Source organism: Triticum dicoccoides, chromosome 7A (assembly GCF_002162155.2).
Source record: "Triticum dicoccoides isolate Atlit2015 ecotype Zavitan chromosome 7A, WEW_v2.0, whole genome shotgun sequence".
NCBI classification, from domain to species: Eukaryota; Viridiplantae; Streptophyta; class Magnoliopsida; order Poales; family Poaceae; genus Triticum; species Triticum dicoccoides.
The window spans coordinates 504,255,186-504,275,338 of record NC_041392.1 but is presented as its reverse complement, the minus strand read 5'-3'; the positions used below and the strand labels follow the sequence as shown (position 1 = coordinate 504,275,338).

Genomic DNA, 20,153 nt, shown 5'->3' with positions numbered 1-20,153 from the left:
CTAGAAATATTTGGCGGCGACTTATACTTGGTCATATACCAAATTAACGGGAATTTCTTTCCCATCTGACCCTAGAGGTCCGACCCGGGCCATATGATTTGGATCAAGCTTGGTATACCATGTTTTTACCATGGCCCAGGCCTCTCGCGCACCTTCCCGGTAGGCTGATATCTTGCATAATCGAATACACCGCCGTGCCCCTTTGAACAGCTCCACGAGCTCCGCCATACCTCCTGGAGGAGTGGCGGATGGCCATAAAGCCTTGGCAACACTCCGCATTGCTTGCCGAACTCGCTCATGCATCTGGGACAGCTCTTGTAGCAGGTCGCCTTGAGATCCGGACATTTCCTCTTCGGGGCGGCCAGTCAGCATACCTGCAGACATAAATCTGTCAGCTCCGGCCCTCACCGAACTATAGGGAGGCAAGTTTGAAAAGCATACTGAATATGCCGCCTTGTAGCCTCCTATTCTCCTTAACGGCTTCAGCTAGCTGGGCTCAAACATCTTTCAGTTCTTCGCCCAGTTGGGTATGGGAATCCTGCAACTTGTTCTTTTCATCCCTGGCCCGCGTCAGCACGCGTTCGCCTACCGCATATTGCCTTTTGGCCTCTTGTTCACCAGCCTGGGCTTCCTTCAGTTTCCCTCTCAGTTGCTCTACTAATTCTGTCAACAGAAACACAACAGTATTAATGCAGCTGGTATACGATTATACTTTTTCTCACGGGGAGAAGCATTACCAGGAGGTGCCTCCTTGGACTTTTCCAATTCGGCGGTAGCCGCAGTTAGCTGAGTCTGACACCTTGCCAGCTCTTGAGACAACAGGCTATTCTTCTCCATAAGTGCCAGATTATACGATGATCCTTAAATCAGTTGTATCAACTGCTTTAAGTCTCGGGGCTACTGGTATATGATTACTAAATCTACACTTACCCGCATATCTTTTAGATGCTGGTCCGTGGCTCTAGCAAGTCCATCCTAAGCAGCTCGGATGTACGCATCAGCCGAGCTGAAGGCATCGAATGCCTCCTTTGAAAAGTCGGGGTCACGGAGAGCGGCCCTCCGAAGATGATGATTCATGGCGCTCTCAACTTCAGAGTTCATGACAGACATATCGTCTGAATCCTCTGTGGAAGGACAGTCCGGCGCCACTCCCGTGTTAGCCCCCGTCCTTAGGGCAGGGTCTGGAACCCGACTACTGGAGGCACGACCGGCATGATCCCCGGGCATAGTCCGACGGACACTTTTCCTGATAGAATGCGGCGGATGGCATCACGATTTGATATGACGACCGGGAGGCGTATTTAAAAAAAAGAAAAGCCTTACCTGTTTGATGAAGGTCCTTCCGTATTGTCATTTGCCTTTCTCTTTGAAGATGTGCTCGGCGCGGGCACCGCTCTCCTCGGAGATGCTTCTGGTGCGCATTGCGGCGTCGAGCGCCTCCCCTTTGGAGCATGAAATAGTGCGGTGGGTGAGGCATAATAAGGAAGCTCTTTCGAAGAAGGTGTCATTTAAAATTACTTACATGCAAAGCAGGAAGGAGGCCAGGATAATCGGCAATGATGGGCACTTCCGTACCATCATAGCTCGTCTGGTAGAATACTCCATTCTCGAGCTCCACAAATATGTCCGGATCTTCTTCAAATCCGAGGTCAAGGTCATGATTGTGACCCTCCGGCTGGGGGCGGGGCTATGGATCCCCTCGGTAGCCTTCCACCATTCCTGTTGTGAGTGGATAGGTTACTATCCATTAAAAATGATTCAAGGAGAGGATTGAGTAAAATGGTGGGAGTGGAACTTACCCAGCTAGGAGGATTATACATGGAAAATCCATCTCGACATTGGAGACGAGTGAACTCCTCCTTCTCCCCTTTGTACAGTTCGACCAATATTTTGGCCAAAGCGGCGGGGGTTTTCGGATCCTTCCAACTGCAGCGTGAGGCGTCATATTTCCCATTATAGTGCCACATGGGAAGCCCTCTGTATTGGAGTGGTTGGACCCCCCGCACTATAGAAATCGCCATTACCTCAATTATTGATAATCCGAACTGGGCGAGCATCTTAATCTTGCCCATCAACTGACCGACTTCTATGCTATCCTCCTCCTCGAGGTTTCGAGGGCGCCAACTGTGGCGTTTCTTCAATGGAGCACTTGAAAATTCGGGGAGACCCATTCGGACTGGGTCAGGAAGAGCGACGTCGTCAATATAGAACCATTCGGAAGGCCAATCTTCGGATGCCTTCTTCGGCGTGCCAGACAGGTATCCGGTCCCGGCGATGCGCCATACCTTGGCTCCTCCCACTTTGAATATTGATCCCCCTTGGTTACGGGGGATGAGGCAGAACAGTATCCTCCATAATTCAAAATGGGCCTCACAGCCCAAGAATAGCTCGCAAAGAGCAACGTAACCCGCAATGTGCAGGATGGAGGCAGGAGTAAAATTGTGCAGTTGGAGGCCATAATACTCCAGAAGTCATCGGAGGAATGGGTGGATTGGAAATCCGACGCCTCTTAGCAAGTAGGGAACGAAGCACACTCGTTCCCCCTGGATGGATTGGGGACATTCTCCGCCTGAACCCCGCCGTTGAAGGACGTCGATCCTGCTCGGACGGGGACTAGATCCGCAGGGGGAAGAAAGCCCTGCTTTTGCAGCTTCATCAGCTAACCGTGAGATATGGAACATTCCTCCCAATCACCTTTTTCAGAGCCGTGGGGGCGAGAGGAAGAGCCGGGAGCGCTAGCCATGTTGGAGTGGTTTCTCCTAGAAAGCTCTGAGGATTTTTTTTGCAAGGTGTGGAATGGATCTGAGATCTGATCTTTTTAAATAGACGCCTTTCTTGTATGGTCAGGGTGATATGTGCAAAAATACCCCGACCTCTCGTATTCGCTCGACACGTGGAGGCTGGAGTCAGGAAGGCGTGAAAGCCGATGGGTGCGACATTAAATGGAAAGCCAAATATTGCTCTTTAAGTCAGGGACTTTGAAGTAATCAGAGGAGGAACCCGCCTTGCAATGCCGAAGACAACCTGCGCGCCGGACACATCATCATTGGAAGACTGGTTCAGGGGCTACTGAGGGAGTCCTGGACTAAGGGGTCCTCGGGCGTCCCGCCTCTTGGACATGGGCCCGACTGATGGGCTATGAAGATGCAAGTCAGAAGACTTTCACCCGTGTCCGGATGGGACTCTCCTTGGCGTGGATGGCAAGCTTGGCGTTCAGATATGAAGATTCCTTTCTCTGTAACTGACTTTGTATAACCCTAGTCTCCTCCAGTGTCTATATAAACCGGAGGGTTTTAGTCTGTAGAAACGATCATAAACACATAGGCTAGACTTCTAGGGTTTTACCATTACGATCTCATGGTAGATCAACTCTTGTAACCCCTATACTCATCGATATTAATCAAGTAGGACGTAGGGTTTTACCTCCATCAAGAGGGCCCGAACCTAGGTAAACATCGTGTCCCCTATCTCCTGGTACCATCAACCTCAGACGCATAGTTCGGGACCCCCTACCCGAGATCCGCCGGTTTTGACACCGGCAGGGGCGACGGCCAAGGGAGGGTAACTTGCCCCCCAAGCATGTGGGAGGCGCCCCCACCCCTAGGGTTTCCAACCCTAGGCGCCTTGGGACCCTTGGGGGGCGCACCAGCCCACCAGGGGCTTGTTCCCTCCCTTGTTCAGACCACTAGGCCCACTGTGGCAGGTGGCCCCACCCTGTGGACCCCGGGACACCTTCCGGTGGTCCCGGTACAATACCGATAACCCCTGAAACCATTCCGGCGACTGAAACTGGACTTCCCATATATAAATCTTCACCTCGGGACCATTACGGAACTCCTCGTGACGTACGGGATCTCATCCGAGACTACGAACAACCTTCGGTAGCCACATACTATTTCCCATAACAGCTCTAGCGTCACGAACCTTAAGTGTGTAGACCCTACGGGTTCGGGAACCATGCAGACATGACCGAGACATCTCTCCGGCCAATAACCAACAGCGGGATCTGGATATCCATGTTGGCTCCCACATGTTCCACGATGTCGAGGATTCAATCAATCCCGTATACAATTCCCTTTGTCCATCGGTATGTTACTTGCCCGAGATTCAATCGTCGGTATCTCTATACCTCGTTCAATCTCGTTACGGGCAAGTCTCTTTACTCGTTCTGTAATGCATTATCCCGTGGCTAACTCCTTAGTCACATTGAGCTCGTTATGATGATGCATTACCGAGTGGGCCCAGAGATACCTCTCCGTCATACGGAGTGACAAATCCCAGTCTCGATTCGTGTCAACCCAACAGATACTTTCGGAGATACCTGTTGTGCACCTTTATAGCCACCCAGTTATGTTGTGACGTTTGGTACACCCAAAGCATTCCTACAGTATCCGGGAGTTGCACAATCTCATGGTCTAAGGAAATGATACTTGACATTAGAAAAGTTTTAGCAGATGAACTACACGATCTTGTGCTATGCTTAGGATTGGGACTTTTCCATCACATCATTCTTCTAATGATGTGATCCCGTTATCAATGACATCCAATGTCCATGGTCAGGAAACCATGACCATCTATTGATCAACGAGCTAGTCAACTAGAGGCTTACTAGGGACATATTACGACCTATGTATTCACACATGTATTACGGTTTCCGGTTAATACAACTATAGCATGAACAATAGACAATTATCATGAACACAGAAATATAATAATAACCACTTTATTATTGCCTCTAGGGCATATTTCCAACATATCATTGGCGTGACATTATGCGGGATGTCCAAACATCTCTATTTCTTGTACAGAATGAAAACCACGACACTTTTTTGGGATTGGAGGGAGTAGCTTTTAGTTATGTGCATCTGTACTTCTCCAGTTCTTGTAGAGAATGAAAACTATGTGTTGTGTGTTACCAGAAGTTGCGTATAACCATTTAAGGAAATGTCAAAAAAACTCAAAATCATGTTAACTAGCAGCAGCTTCGTACATACTGAACTAATTTGCAGTAAAACTCTAGCAAATAGCAAACATGATCTCCTCTTCCAGTAAGCCAGTGGTAACCATCTTTGTCCGTGATTTGCTGGACTGCTTAGTGCTTACATAAGTAAGCTTGTTATGTCTCTTTGACCTCTTGCAGAGATATACAAATATGCTGTGAGAAGACCTAATTCTCTCAGTTCTCGTGAACTGTGGTCAACTATTGATAATTTCAGTCCTGATAATCTTCTTGGTCAAGGAGGATATGGGTCAGTATATGGTTCGTTCATCCCGTCCGTACAATTTTAAATTTTCTTTTAAAAAAATGTTTGTGAAGTAACTTGCAATTAAATTCCTAGAAAAGAGGGGGCGGGGGGATTTATTCATGGTTTTAAATAGCCCCGCCATAGCCTTTTCAGCAGGGTGCCGCTAAATGGTACTCATGTACAATAGTCCGCTAATATTAGCCTGCTAGAGCTCGCTATCGCTCCACTATAACTGTTTTGAAAGACCGCCGCTATTTGGTAGAGCCCGCTATTTAAAACACTATTATTGCAGCATACATGGAGGAAATGATGTTTGACAGTGCGGTGGCTGAAACTTCTGTTGTCGAAAAATGGTGCCTTTTTGTAGGGAAAGTTAACTGATGGTAGCTAGGTTCATGGCAGTGAAGTAGCTGTCTGAAGCATCATATTAGAGAAAAATGGAATTTGCAACGGAAATAGATATCTGGAGTGCAACACTGTAATCTTGTGAAGTTGTATGGTTGATGCTGGTTATGAGTACCCGGAGAATGGGAGCCTGGACCTTGCCCTATTTGGTACAGATTCTTTTCATTGATGCGGCTACAGATATGCAGAATCAGGCTTCGTATAGACAACTAAGGACTTAAACCTACATTTGCATGCAAAGGGAAGTCAAGCTTAGATTGGCCGACACGTTTTGCGATATGCTTAGGCATTGCAAGAGGTCTGGCCTATCTTCATGAAGAATCTAGCATTTGTGTTGCGCACAGGGACATCAAGGCCAGCAATATGTTACTTGATGCCAATCTCAATCCTAAGATCTTAGATTTCGGGGTCGCCAAACTTTATGATGACCTGAAAACATGTGGACACGAGGGTTGCTGGCATATTGTTACCACCTTGCTAACCTCTGTCTATGTAGTATTTTTGTATGTAGTAGATGGCATCTTGATCCTATTGATCCTACTGGCCGATGTTGATGACTTCTCGGCCATGAAGAACTCATCCGCACTCTACAAGGTCACGCCGGCTCCACGTTGGAGCGGTGGAGGTGGCTCGGCGGCACGCGTTCAGCCCGCATCGAAGTTTGTGGTGGGTCGAAGCCCCAATGACTCAGTTATAACTTCTGTTTTCTTTGGAGTGCTTGTACCACCGGCGTTCTTTAATATATGATCTAGAGTCTTTTCCACAAAAAAAGGGCTATCTATCATTTGTAAGGCATATTACACACTACAGAGTGATATGTTTTTGTACCACTTTATTTTGTGCATCAAATGTGATAGTATACATCGTCGAATTTTAAAAAGAATCAAAATCAATTACAAGTGAAGTGTATTTCAAGTATTTGTTGTCTGGCTATTTTCTCTATACATGTGAAATTTGACATGTCTTATGCTTATATATGTAACGAATAAATTTTTTGAAAATGTGCGTGGCAACGCACGGGAGTCTACTAGTCTCCATAGCAACCGAAATTTGTTCCCTAAAAATCTGGAAGAATCAAAGCAGGGGGTAGTCAGTGAATCCCACGTAGTAATTGCTTTTAGTTTTGGTAACTCCCCACTGATGGTGCATGCTGGCCACTGTCCTGATCTAACGATTGCGTGGGCTTTGATCCAACGGCCATCTACCGGTCTGACGGGATGGCCCTCCGTCCCGTTCCGTTTCCACCGGGCCTATAAATTCCATTATCTCCCTGACATCCTTTTGCCACTCCTCTTGTCGCTTCCTTCCAAGGTTACAGGTGAGTGAAGGTGGACGGAAACCAGGGGAGATAATGACTGCCCGCGGCTGCCTCCTCAGATCCAAGGTGACCGCGATTCCCTTTCATTCTCTTATCGATTGCCTATCGAGACTGTTGATGTGGGGGAGAAAGAGGTACCTGCTCCTGCTCCCATCATCCAGGAACGCGAGAGGTGCTCCTTATTTGTCCGAGGCATAAGTGGCGCGGTAGATTACGATCGATTCAAGATGCTCCTTTTCTCTTGATCGATTCAAGATGTTCCTTTTTCTTCGATCGGTTCTGGAGCGACAGCGATAGAGCAGTTCCTGGGGATCTGTTTCTGTTCGTCAGTTCCCAAGCTTTTACACTAGGACGTGTGTAAAAAAATTCAACAGGGGAAAGTTAACATGTCTGATCTTTCATTTTGTTTTTCTTCTTCCCTCTTACCGCACAGGCTGAGAGCTTAGTGAAATATGTAGCCAGCGCTGGAAGCTGGCATGGGCTGCATAGTTTTTCAGAGGCATCAGCCAGGGGTTTCAGCTCTGAGCCGTCTCTTCAGGCCGACTCGACGGAAGAAATCGGGTGAGTAAAATCTCCATGAGCAGAAATGTTAGTGTGCCACGCTCTGTTGCGCGATTGGATGCTTTCAAGCTTCACATGGATTATATTTACGGTGTATATTTTCTACTGATGCTGCAACATTTTTCCAGGTTCAAGGGGCATGGCATGCTGGCTCCATTCACAGCTGGATGGCAGAGCACCGATGTGCATCCCCTGGTTATCGATAGATCTGAGGTTCTGGGCCCTTCCATTGCTTTAATGTTCACTTGTCTGTAAATTGCAGTGATTGGAACTTGAAAGTTCTATCTTACACTCCGCAACTCATATTACAGGGTGCATATGTCTATGATATCAATGGGAAAAAGTATATAGATGCTCTTGCAGGACTCTGGTGTACTGCTCTAGGTATGTGCACCGCACGATCCGTGGAGCCAGATTTTACTACATACCAGAAAATTGTTGCATTATTTAGTTGATGCTAGTTGTATCACATCTTCTTCTTTTTTTCTCCATGGCCCTAGTGGGGTAGTCAAACTTAAATTTTATGTTCACTTGTAATAATTTCAGTTCTAAGAGCTTTTACATGCATTTAAGTAATTCCCAGATAATGTAGGGGCAGTGCACTGGACACTTGGGTTAGCAAGAGTAAACAAAGTTTTGCACAAAACTGAATCACTTACTACATTTTTGCTCGGAAAAAACTTACTCCTACCATTGACTGATTGCACTTAATAAAAGGGCTGGCTATTCCTATTTCAAATTAGTACCAAGATGAAGAAGAAATTTTCTACTTTCATGTTCTGTTAGCATTGAGTGATTGACAAAAAACTACCGGCGTCGCGCCCCCACCTCGGCCTGCTGCTGCGCTCGCCTCGCACGCCTGAGCTGGCGCCGCGCGCCCCGCCAACCTCTCGCAGCTCCCTCGCTCACCCGCGCCCCGCCGTTGGCTGCCGCGCTCCCCTGCTCTCCTTGCTGATGCGTGCTGCTGCTGCTGCATCGCAGCCCGCCGCCGCGCCACCCGCGCGTGCCCCGCCGGCGACTTGCCGAGCCGCGCCACCGCCGCCCGCCTGCGCCACAGCCGTCCCGCGCCGCTCCGCCCGCGATGCCTGCTGCTGCCGCTCCGGGCTGCTGCTGCTAGCCGCCGCCCGACGCCGGCGCTCGCCGCCGTCGCCCCGGGCCTCCAGCGCCCCGTCGCGCGTAACAGCCACCCAGTTCTGGCAAGGCCGACACAGCCGCCCCTGCCGGACGCCCTGTGAAGTTGATTTTGACGCCACGTCAGCGCTAACAGATGGGCCCTGCCTGTCATAAACACGTTTAAACTGGATATTATCTGAAAGTGATAGTTTTTAGTCACGAAATTACAAAATTTTGGTAGTTTTCGATCACTTCTTTTAAAGTGGTAGTTCAATGGGACGCAAATCCCTAAAATGGTAGTTTTTTGTCAATCACTCGTTAGCATTGATTTTATATCTAGATGCTATCACTGCACTCTTTTCCCACTTTTTAATATGCTTGGAAGAAAAAGAAAACACATTAAAATACCATAAACAGCTCTTGTTGGTTGAGCACCCTTTCCTAGAAAATATATTAAAATTGTTCACAGCAAGTTTTTTTTTCTGGAAAGGAAGGGTATACCCCCGGCCTTCGCATCGATTGATGCACACATCCATCAGCGAGGAGGTAGTTCATTTTGCATCAATTGGAAATGAAGGGTTCTTTAATTTAGCAACCCACCTACAAGAGGGTTTCTTAAGAGTTATCATACTCACTCTGTTCCCAACGACTTATAATTAGGAACAGAGGAAGTATAACATATATTTCGGTGTATTACAGTTACAGCTCATAGCCACTGTCGTTAACATATTATTTTTCCAGCTGCTACATTTTGCAGATTGTTTTTAGATAATTTTCTCTTAGCTGTTCGCATTATTTTCAGGTGGCAGTGAACCTCGACTAGTCAAAGCTGCAACAGAGCAATTAAACAAATTACCCTTCTATCATTCCTTCTGGAACCGTACTACCAAACCATCATTGGTACATACTTTGATCTCTCAGTGTCCTCCTTAAGACAATTACTATGATATACATTTTCTGTTGTTGAGAACATCCTGTCCATTTCTTTCTTCACCTTCTTCCACTAGAAAGTAAAGAATGTTTATGAAAAGACCGTTTGAATGAAGTTCATCATGAATGCTGTGTTGCTAATTCAGGATCTTGCAAATGACGTCCTCAACATGTTTACTGCAAGGGAAATGGGAAAGGTATTCTTCGCAAATAGTGGTTCAGAAGCAAATGACTCCCAGGTACGGGTTAAACAAACTGTCATTTCGAGTTTATGATGGTCATATCTTAAGCACCTCTTTTTCTTATCTGCCCACTGTGCTCAATCATGAATAGTCAAAACAATACACAGTGTCACCTCCTGTCGAAAATATACATTTTGCCACTGAAGAAACGACTATGCTTTTGATCTTCTATGCACAGGAATATTAACACTATCATGGTTGTGAATTTTATATTGTGTTCCTACAGTTAGTCCACCTGCCTGAGTAGCGTATGGAGTACTCATAAACTAGTTTAGTACTACCTCCGATCCAAGTGTCACAGTTTTGAACTAACCCCAGTTCAAAACTGCGACACTTATTTTGGATCGGACAGAGTACTTCACTGCGACATGACCTGTTATTGCTGAATCTTGCTCTGTCCCCGTTGATGCCTTTCCAGATCGCTATTTAGATCCATTCCTCCACTCCTGATAATGCTGGTTTTTTACAGGTGAAACTAGTGTGGTATTATAACAATGCACTGGGGAGACCAAAGAAGAAGAAATTTATTGCACGCTCAAAATCGTAAAGTTCCTTTTCAGTTTCTTTACTACTCTATTCTACCTAATACCAGTACATATCTTGTTGCTTCATTTATTCACAAATCTTTACCTAACACTCCGAATCCAGTTTGACTTGCATATTATTCGTTCAGCGGCATAGCAACATCATATTGAATTGCAGGCCAAGTGTTTTGCAATCATGACATGAAATTTGTTTTGTAATAATTTTGCATCACAACTAATAACAAATTGAATAGTCCAATAATTGCATTGTAACGAGTCTTCACCAGGACACATGCATTACCGTTATGGTATTTATTCTAATTTTATAATATGATTTTAACAAGATAGTGACTCTCTGTTCTTACAGATATCATGGTTCAACATTAATATCAGCTAGTTTATCCGGGTGAGCAAAGGATCTTGCATAATAAATAATATTTCTTTTTTTAATCCTTCAGTTTGTGCAAAATAATTTAGGAGGATGTTCTATTTTCCTCAGTTGGCGCGCTCCTTATGTTTCTGGTATATTTGTGATCACTTGCTAATTTCTTCTTTATCCGTAGTCTTCCTGCTCTTCATCAAAAGTTTGATCTACCGGCACCTTTTGTTCTGCACACAGACTGCCCACACTACTGGCGCTTCCATCTTCCTGGTACCAATAATTCAGTTTTTTTTGTACAGTCACCTCAGGATATTACGTTTAATGAATTGAATTTGTTGCGATATAGATGAAACAGAAGAAGAATTTTCTACTAGACTTGCAAACAACTTGGAGAATCTTATCCTAAAAGAAGGACCAGAAACAGTAAAGTTTATGTTTTTATTTTCTTGTCATAATGGATCCTACGCTATATGTTGGTCAAAGGTTCCTGAAGTATCCACCCCCCTCCCCCCTCCCCCTTGTCTCTTTCCAGATTGCTGCTTTCATTGCTGAACCTGTGATGGGTGCCGGTGGTGTCATCCTTCCTCCAAAGACTTATTTTGAGAAGGTGACCTTAAATTACATATAACTCTGAAGTACTTAATTCTAGCTTTTAAATAAAGATTGTAAATTAATATGGCACTCCTGTAAATTAGAGATAACATGCCCCCTTCTATTGGACAGTTGGCGGCGTTTCCAGTTCGGTGGTTTGTGCTGGTGATAGACACCCTCAACAGGTTGTTGGACAAGTCTAGGGAGCTTGGGTTGCTCCGCTGCCTAGCGCCTTAGGAGGCTTGGGTATACCGGGCCTCGGTAGGGCAGCCACTAGCCTTAGGCAATCATCTTCGACAATGCTCGGCTCAGTTTAGTTGGCCTCCTTCTATCAAATCGAAAGCTAGGCAATGGGCAAGGGCAGGCGTGAGAAGGTGTGCCATCATCTCGTAGTTCGCTCAGAGGGTGCGTTGGAGCAAACGCTTTAGGATTCGTGCGTGGGATCTGACGTGCACGAGAGCATTCGCTCGGAATTCTTGAAAATCTAACGGCAGTTTTAACATTTAGGAAAAAGAAAACTGTAAGGATAACTTGAAGCATTCTCTATTTTTCTTCGCTCCTCCTCACAATGGTGTCCTAGGCGGTGCATCTAAATGCACACCTTTGCTATTAATAAGATGTTATATCTCTCCAAAATTTCCTCTATTTGGTACCAATTTTGAAAAGCTAGTTCCAATTGCTTTACATACGCGGCAGTGTGCTGTTGCTCCTTTTGAATTTTCAAGCTCCCATAGTATTTCTTCCAAAAAAATGTGTTGCTGAGTGCAGCTAACTGCGCTTACCCTATTTGTATAATTTAGGTAGTTCCACATCAAAAAGTTAGTTGCTCTTGCTCCATGTAATGTTAACCATGTGCTATTTTCCCTCCTCCATCAGATTCAAGCAGTCCTCAAGAAGTACGACGTCTTGTTAATAGCAGATGAGGTAACTTAAGTTTATGAGGTAAAAAGAGAGTAAAATAATTTCTCGGTGGAAAATTTATGTAATTAGCCCTTCAGGTCATTACTGCATTTGGGAGATTGGGAACCATGTTTGGATGTGATATGTATAACATTCAACCAGATCTCGTCTCCGTAGCAAAGGTGAGTTGCTGAGTCCAGTCAGTGCCAGTAAAATACCTAATTGTTGGATGGTAACTTCCTTTCTTCAAAGGGACTGATAAATATTTTCTTTTGTACTATTCTTGTTTTTTCATCTGTCAGGCTCTTTCTTCTGCCTACATGCCAATTGCAGCTATTCTTGTTAGCCCAGAAATAGCAGATGTAGTTCATTCGCAGAGCAGTAAACTTGGTAAAGCTAATTATATTGCAGGGACTCTTCTTTTTCTCTTGCTATTGTATTCACAAGCACTTCTGTTGTTTGTTACAGGCTCTTTTGCTCACGGCTTTACATACTCCGGGCATCCAGTTGCCTGTGCTGTTGCCATAGAAGCTCTGAAGATCTATAAGTAGACCACTCTTCCCATAACAATACTCAACAATCCATTTATGTTGATACATGTGTCTGATGAATCGTTTTAATAATTGGTATTAGGGAAAGGAATATTACCGAACATGTCAACAAAATTGCCCCAAGGTTTCAAGAAGGAATCAAGGCCTTCTCAGGCAGTCCGATCGTCGGAGAAGTAGTTATTATGTAGTTTAGGTTTCTTTCTTTTATGACTACTTAATTCTTCCTTTGTTGTTTAAAAACATAATTTCTGCACTCCTATATGCAGATACGTGGCCTGGGATTGATACTTGGAACTGAATTCGTCGACAACAAGTCGCCAAATGATCCATTCCCTGCAGAATGGGGTTTGTACTTTATACCTTTTATTCTTTATTTTTTTAGCAGGCTTTACTAGCATGGAAATTCCTAGGCACTAGCGATTTTTCCTCTGCAATCCATGCTAGGGAAATTTGGTTATTTACCACCGGTGTAATGTAACTGTTGAGTTTTTAGGCCAGTTAGGAAATTAAATGAATTAACCATCCATGGGGCATCTCTAAATTTAAACTATAACTGTTGAGTTTTTAGGCCAGTTAGAAAATTAAATGAATTAACCATCCATGGTACATCTCTAAACTAGTAATAGTAGTTTTTTTAGATGAACTAGTAAGAGTACTTATCAGCAGCCAACACAAAAAAGAGGGGGTACCAATCAGTTGAGAGTAACTTGCACAAAAATAAACCATCTCAAGAGTAAAAGAAGCCTTAAAAATGGCATGGACAACTGAGTTTCTTATGGTTTGATTTCAGGGGTTGGTTCAATATTTGGTGCCGAGTGTGAGAAGCGTGGTATGCTTATCAGGGTCGCTGGGGATAACATCATGCTGTCACCTCCACTAATAATGACTCCTGATGAAGTTGAAGAAGTAAGATCATACTCTTTGCAATATCCAATCTTTCTCTTTGGTATCAAACACAAACTGACTGAGAATTGTTCAAACCATGGCTCTTGCTTTAGATTGTGAGCAAATATGGCGGGGCCCTAAAGGCCACAGAGGAAAGAATTGAGGAGCTCAAATCAGCCAAGAAGTGAGCAATGCCAATTTGCTGAAAGCCTCTAGTGATGATGGTGACGACAATGTACAGAGTGACTTGAACAAATAAATACCAATAATAACACCGTGAGCCTGAAAATTGATCTTGATGTGGAAATTTCAGTTCTTATTTACCATCTCCAGTCACAGAATAGCCATGTTTGTGACCAGAGGGAAGGGCCGCAGTGTTTTTCCAACTATTATGGGAACCTTTGGTGTCTTTTTCCGGCTTCTTGATTTAAATGACTAATTTGGTGGTGTGCAATTTGATAAAAAAAAACTTGTAGTGTTGCACTGCCTGAATTTAATTAGCCTGCTAAACTAAATATAGTCAACTTCCTGCAAAAATATAATATTGTTAACAAAAAGAATAAAACACTAAACAAATTCAAAAAATCTGAATACACATCAATATAAAAGACTCTTCTAGGTGCTTGCAAATTTGCGGACTGAGATGACATCCGAGGAGCTCGCTACAAAAAGAATCGGAGCTCGGATTTTGTTGTAACTTTTGGAGAAAAAATTAGCTCTGTTTTTTTTTACTGAGCTCCTCCGATGCCATTTCAGCGTGAAAAATTACTATCACCTAGAAGAGTCTCATTTTTGGACACAGCTTCGGTGCCTTAAAGGCACATGCCTTTGGGTCACTGACATGTGAGCCAGCTATCTGTTGGGTCCACATGTCATAGACACAAAGGTAGGTGCTTTAAGGCACCGAAGCATCGTCCCTCATTTTCTGTGTAAAAATTTCATATTTTCTGAATTTATTCTGTATTTTTTTTAAAATTTACTGTTCACCCAGGTGCCGAAATGTCTGCTTAAATATCTTCACTTTTTATCAACGCATCGAGATTCAAGACATCTCTTTTTATTTCTAATCATAAGACTTTTATATGTATGTACTAGTCAGATAGGATCCGGCTTGCCTGCTCCCTCCCTGTGCTTCCATCTGTGCTTCCACTTCATCCTACGGCTGTCTTTTTTCCTTTTTTCTTTCTAATCTAATCATCTCCCTCCTGATTTTAAGAGGGTGGAGCCAGGCCTTATTTTGTTCCAATCAAATCAAGCCACGTAGACGGAAGCATGGATAAGCCACGTAGACGGAAGCATGGATGGGCACACGACGGGGGAGCAGGCAAGTCTCGTCCAGTTAGATGGCCTTGGAGGTACCACACGTCGCTTGCACCACAATAATTTTAGTTTGTGTTCCTATCTGTATATTAAAGACAAGGAAATAGTCAGGCAAAAAAGAGGGGTCGAATTATGACCTCACAAAAACAAACGTTTGCTGTCATCATTTGCACCACACAACGCCAAAACCCATTCTTGGCAACAAAAGGATGGTAGGAAAACAGAGTGTGCTCATCTCCAAGACAATAAGATGATTCTACGGCATGCCAAGTGCCAACCAATTCAACGTGTTATTGTTACAGATTCAATACGGACATCACACTCTCTATTCATGTTAGTTCATAAATGGTGCGCACCACTGCAACGACAGATCCTTACCCGGTGTGCCTCTGACCTTCTCTTACTCCATCTGCTTCACGAACTCGGCGAACGCGGCACAAGACGAGCCACCTTCCTTCCACGCCGCGGCGGCGCTCTCCTTTACGGCCATGGCCCGTTCGACGACCGCTCGCCGACCTTCCGACTCCATGTCCATGATCTGCCTAACCGTGGCATCCACATTATCGGCCGAGACAAGCACCCCGGGTTTGTTATACCCTCTCACCGCCACGCCAACCTTCATCTCCTCGACAATGTACACCTTGTTCATCCACTGCTCGGCTTCCAGCGGCCAGCACACCATCGGCACGCCGGTGGCCGCCGCCTCCAGCGTCGAGTTCCATCCGCAGTGCGTCATGAAGGCACCAGTGGACGCGTGACGCAGCACGTCCATTTGTGGCACCCAGGACGCGGTCACCACGAGGCCCCTGCCGGCCGTCCGGGCCAAGAACCCCTCGGGGAGGAGAGACAGCGTCGCGTCCGGCTCGCCGGCGACTGCGGCGAAGGCAGGAGGCGCGCGCAGCACCCACAGGAACCTGTACCCGGACATCTCGAGCCCCTTGGCCATCTCCCTGATCTGCTCCAGCGAGGCCGTGCAGCGGCTGCCGAAGCAGATGTACACGACGCTGCCCTCGGGCTGCGCGTCCAGCCACGGGAGGCATGGGTGCCTCTCCTCCTCCTCGCCGCCTTCCGCAATCAACGGGCCTACGCAGTAGACCCGCGGGGCGGCGCGGCCGCGGAGGCAGCGCCCGTCTCTAATCGCCGCCACCGCCGAGCCCTCCAGCGCCTCGAAGGTGTTCACCAGAATGCCGCGCGCTGTCGCCATCCGGCCGAATACGTCCAGCACAGCCGCGTACAGGTCCGTCCCGCTGTCGAGCACCCCGTCGACCAAGTGAGACGCCGGCATCGTGGGCACGCCGGGGAACGACACGGGCGCGTCGCCGAGATCTTTCAAGTCTGCGCCGCTCCCGGAGCAAAATGAAGGCAGCTCGAGGAAGACGGTAAGGTTGGCGGCGCCTGTGCAGTAGAAGAGGTGCCCCGGGACGCCCACCTCCGCGGCGACGTCGAGGAGGTAAGCGGCGAACATGTCGGCCACGAGCGCGTGGACTGCGGGGAGGCTGCGGAGGAAGTCTCGCAGGCCGGGTGCCTGGGAGCGGAAGACAGCCTGCATGCGGATGAACGGGTGCACGGCGCCAACGGAGTGGTCATCGGCAGGAGGGGGAGGGAGGGAGTGGACGGAGAGGGAGGGGAGCCGGGAGGCGTACCGGCCGATGGTGGAGCGGAAACCCGGGGAGGTGAGGGTTGGGTCCGGGACGGCGACGGTGACGGCGAGGCCACGACGGAGGCAGACCGCAGCGAACTCCATCATGGGCGTGAGGTGGCTTATGCTCTGGCCGGGGATGAGGACCACCCTCCTCGCCGTCGCCATTGGAGGGTTCTTCTTCTGGTTTTGTTTTGCTTTGGTTTGTGGCCTGTGGATTTCGGGTTTGGACAGTGGACCGACCAGCCGAAAGTGCGAAACCTTGTGTAGCTTCTAGGTTGCTGTCTTATCAGGAGATGGACTGACCAGCCGAAAGTGCGAAACCTTGTGTAGCTTCTAGGTTGCTGTCTTATCAGGAGATAGGTGCAGTTCTTTTCGACTAGAGGTAAACGCGCGCTCGCCGCGCAGTTTTTAAGGATGATTGGTTTGATGCTAAAAATTGGCATGCCAACATTTGATAAATGCCAAATATTGGCTAGTGTTTGGTTGGTTACCAAGTTTACTTGCCAACCTCACAAGAAGTTGTCAATTATGACAACTTTGAATATTGCCAATTGTTGGCTTGCTAAGTATTGGCAATGCCAAATGTTGGCATCAAACGAATTATCCTCTTTCACTTGTAGGAATAATTTTTTCTCTAGCATGTTTATCGTTGTCAGTTGTTTTGTTCTGGGTTTATTTGCGTTGACTTGAGTTTCATTTTTGTTCTAGCGGTGATCTTTTATACATGTATTGTGTTGTCTGGTGTTGAATATGATATTTGTTTTGAGAGAAGAGTGGAGTTGTTTAATGCGTGGTTATGGTGTCCTTATAAGTTTGGACGTCAATGTCGGTGGATGTTGGTTGTGTGAGCCCTTTGGAAGCTTATGATGAAGTTATTGCTATAATGTGGCCCATAAAGCCCTAACTTGCTCAAGTCGGCTCTCTGCTCCCTCACTCGCTTAATTTTTCTCCGCTCGCTTAGTGCTAGTTAAAAAAGGGTTCATTATTTAAATTAACAAAACCATAGCTGTTAAAAAAATATTCATGAATTTTAAAAAATATTAGCAAATTTTAAAAAATCTTCACAAATTAGAAAATATACAGAAATTTTAAAAATGTCCATGTATTTTAAATATACTCACAAATTAGAAAATGTTCTTCAATTCAAAATTCTTCAAGAAATTTCTTAAACATTCATGAATGAAAATGTGATTAAAACTAATAAAAGACAAATAATTGGTAAATTCACCGAGTGAGGAGAGGGCTCCACACAGTGAAGGAGGGTGCTCCATTTTGAGTGGGCATTAAACCCATTAAGAGGCGCTAGAATGGTGGCCAACCAGCTACGCCATGTGGCGCATGCTGGTTGGTCACAATGAGAATTTTTTTTAAATGGTAGGGAGACTTTTTTGGAAGAAGTGTTTTTCTATGCTTTTTTTTATCCTTTTAAGATGGTTGTGATGTTCACGTTACATGAGAATTTTTTTTTGACATAATGATGAGGCACGCATAGCTTTCTCTCAAGCGGCTCGCAATGGCGGACCCCAACCATTAGGACAAAACAATAAGCGTCGCGTAAATAGCGCATCCTAGCTCTAGCCACCACATCGATTTTTACTGTGCTAGCGAGAGGAAAAAGAACGATAGGGGTACGTGTTTTGTGTGGTGTGCCTACTGTACAGCCGTATGTTTCACTGACCTGTGGGCCTGGTTAGAAAAAAAAGAGAGGAGCTCGCTGGCCCACGCCTTAACCCTCCCGGTGCACACAACCTCTCCTTCCCCTTTCTTTCTCTTGCTTGATTCGCAGTTCCTCTTCTCCACCGCCTCTCGATCCTCTCTTGAGCCCTCGCCGTCGACCCATGAAGCCATGGCCTCTCCGCACCCCACACCCTCCCACGGCTGATGGTCTAGGCCCCAGCCAAGAGAGAGTGGGAGGACCGCCCCGTCGGTCAGAGAAGGCGGGGAGGAGTGGATGCCAGCGAGGGAGGAGGCTTGGCGCTGCCACCTCCCCACCGGTCTCCTTTGCCTCCCACCTGGCGTTGCGTTGGCGTCTAAGAAGTCCACGGCAAGGGCAAGACCGACGGGATCGGGCATCACCGGTGCCAAAAGGTGTGCTGCCAAGTGTCAACGCGTGCACGACATCGCAACAGCCAGGGCCGACCGCTTCTTCCCCAGGGACCTTCCTGATTCAGTTTATGCGGCCTGCTCACCATTTCCTGCACCGGCTCTCCAACCGGTTCCTCTGTGCCGCCCTCCGGCCAAAAAACAATCTTTGATTGTGTTCTCGGTTTCGCTCTCCGGCCAAAAATCAGTCTTTGATTGTGTTCTGGGTAGATGCGGTGGTGTGCGCGTGAGGTGCTTGGTCGATTGATTGTGTCATGCAAGTCGTGAAAGAGACATGGATCACAATGGGGGTCAGAGACGGGTTGTCGTTTTGCACGAGTGTGCTCGGGATGGTGCTCTTGTTGTTATCGTTTTTGCTTTTCTTTGTGTTGTCATTCATGGCGTTTTCGCCGTCTATTTGCTGATGTGTGTTTTGTGTTGCTCCGGTTTCAGTGAGGTGAGCTGCCTGTTTATTCTCATGGTGCAGATCGTGCGGCGCTCGCGCTTAGTCTCGCGTAGCCACTCCTCGCCGCCGTGGTCATCACGCGGGGAGTCCTGCTGCTGCACTGGTGCCGTTCACTTCTGTGTTCCGGCAACCACGTGCCTCCCGTGTTCTGAGCGTCGTTCCTCATCATCGCGGCGTAAGGTAGCCTCCACAAGGAATTGATCCAGCAATACTCATACGCCAGCTAGCCTCTAGAAGAATATCTCATCAACGATTTATGTCTATGTTGGTATTGTAAGGCTTTTTGGTCATGGACATTTCTTCATCAGTTACCATTTTCTGATGCTCATGGTAGGGCGCGGCCGTTGGTGGATTTCTGGTGGTCCGTTCTGCATGGCGGTGTGATAACCCACAAGTATAGGGGATCGCAACAGTTTTTGAGGGTAGAGTATTCAATCTAAATTTATTGATTCGACACAAGGGGAGCCAAAGAATATTCTCAAGTATTAGCAGTTGAGTTGTCAATTCAACCACACCTAGATAACTTAATATCCGCAGCAAAGTATTTAATAGCAAAATAATATGATAGTAGTGGTAACGGTAGCAAAAGTAACGATAGAAAAAAATGATATTTTTGGTGTTTTATAGTGGTGATAACAATAGCAACGGAAAAGTAAATAAGCGAAGAACAATATATGGAAAGCTCGTAGGCAATGGATCGGTGATAAAGAATTATGCCGAATGCGATCGATCATGTAACAGTCATAACCTAGGGTGACACAGAACTAGCTCCCGTTCATCAATGTAATGTAGGCATGTATTTCGAATATAGTCATACGTGCTTATGAAAAAGAACTTGCATGACATCTTTTGTCCTACCCTCCCGTGGCAGCAGGGTCCTATTGGAAACTAAGGGATATTAAGGCCTCCTTTTAATAGAGTATCATACCAAAGTATTAACACATACTGAATACATTAACTCCTCAAACTACGATCATCACCGGGAGTGGTCCCGA

General features: G+C 46.2%; 2 protein-coding genes across 5 annotated transcripts; one reads left to right on the top strand and one right to left on the bottom strand.

Annotated features, from left to right (window-relative positions):
• Window positions 1–6,934: 6,934 nt before the first annotated feature.
• On the top strand, window positions 6,935–14,057 carry LOC119330264 (probable gamma-aminobutyrate transaminase 3, mitochondrial). Of its 4 annotated transcripts, none has more exons than XM_037603373.1 (19): window positions 6,935–7,035; window positions 7,403–7,530; window positions 7,659–7,743; window positions 7,842–7,914; window positions 9,446–9,543; window positions 9,720–9,812; window positions 10,285–10,358; window positions 10,707–10,745; window positions 10,903–10,991; window positions 11,068–11,144; window positions 11,254–11,328; window positions 12,189–12,236; window positions 12,311–12,394; window positions 12,515–12,602; window positions 12,681–12,759; window positions 12,846–12,936; window positions 13,030–13,108; window positions 13,554–13,669; window positions 13,762–14,057. In XM_037603373.1, the coding sequence occupies exons 1-19, from the start codon at window positions 7,003–7,005 to the stop codon at window positions 13,834–13,836; spliced, it is 1,524 nt and encodes a 507-aa protein (XP_037459270.1). In that variant the 5' UTR covers window positions 6,935–7,002; the 3' UTR covers window positions 13,837–14,057. The 4 variants fall into 4 exon arrangements, 3 of the variants coding, with proteins under 3 accessions (XP_037459270.1, XP_037459269.1, XP_037459271.1); XM_037603372.1 differs by having other exon boundaries at window positions 12,846–12,939; XR_005159984.1 differs by lacking the exon at window positions 13,762–14,057 and having other exon boundaries at window positions 12,846–12,947.
• A 1,054-nt stretch (window positions 14,058–15,111) lies between these two features.
• Window positions 15,112–16,920, bottom strand: LOC119331000 (anthocyanidin 5,3-O-glucosyltransferase-like). Its single transcript, XM_037604157.1, has one exon. The coding sequence runs from the start codon at window positions 16,773–16,775 to the stop codon at window positions 15,369–15,371; it is 1,407 nt and encodes a 468-aa protein (XP_037460054.1). The 5' UTR covers window positions 16,776–16,920; the 3' UTR covers window positions 15,112–15,368.
• Window positions 16,921–20,153: the final 3,233 nt, after the last annotated feature.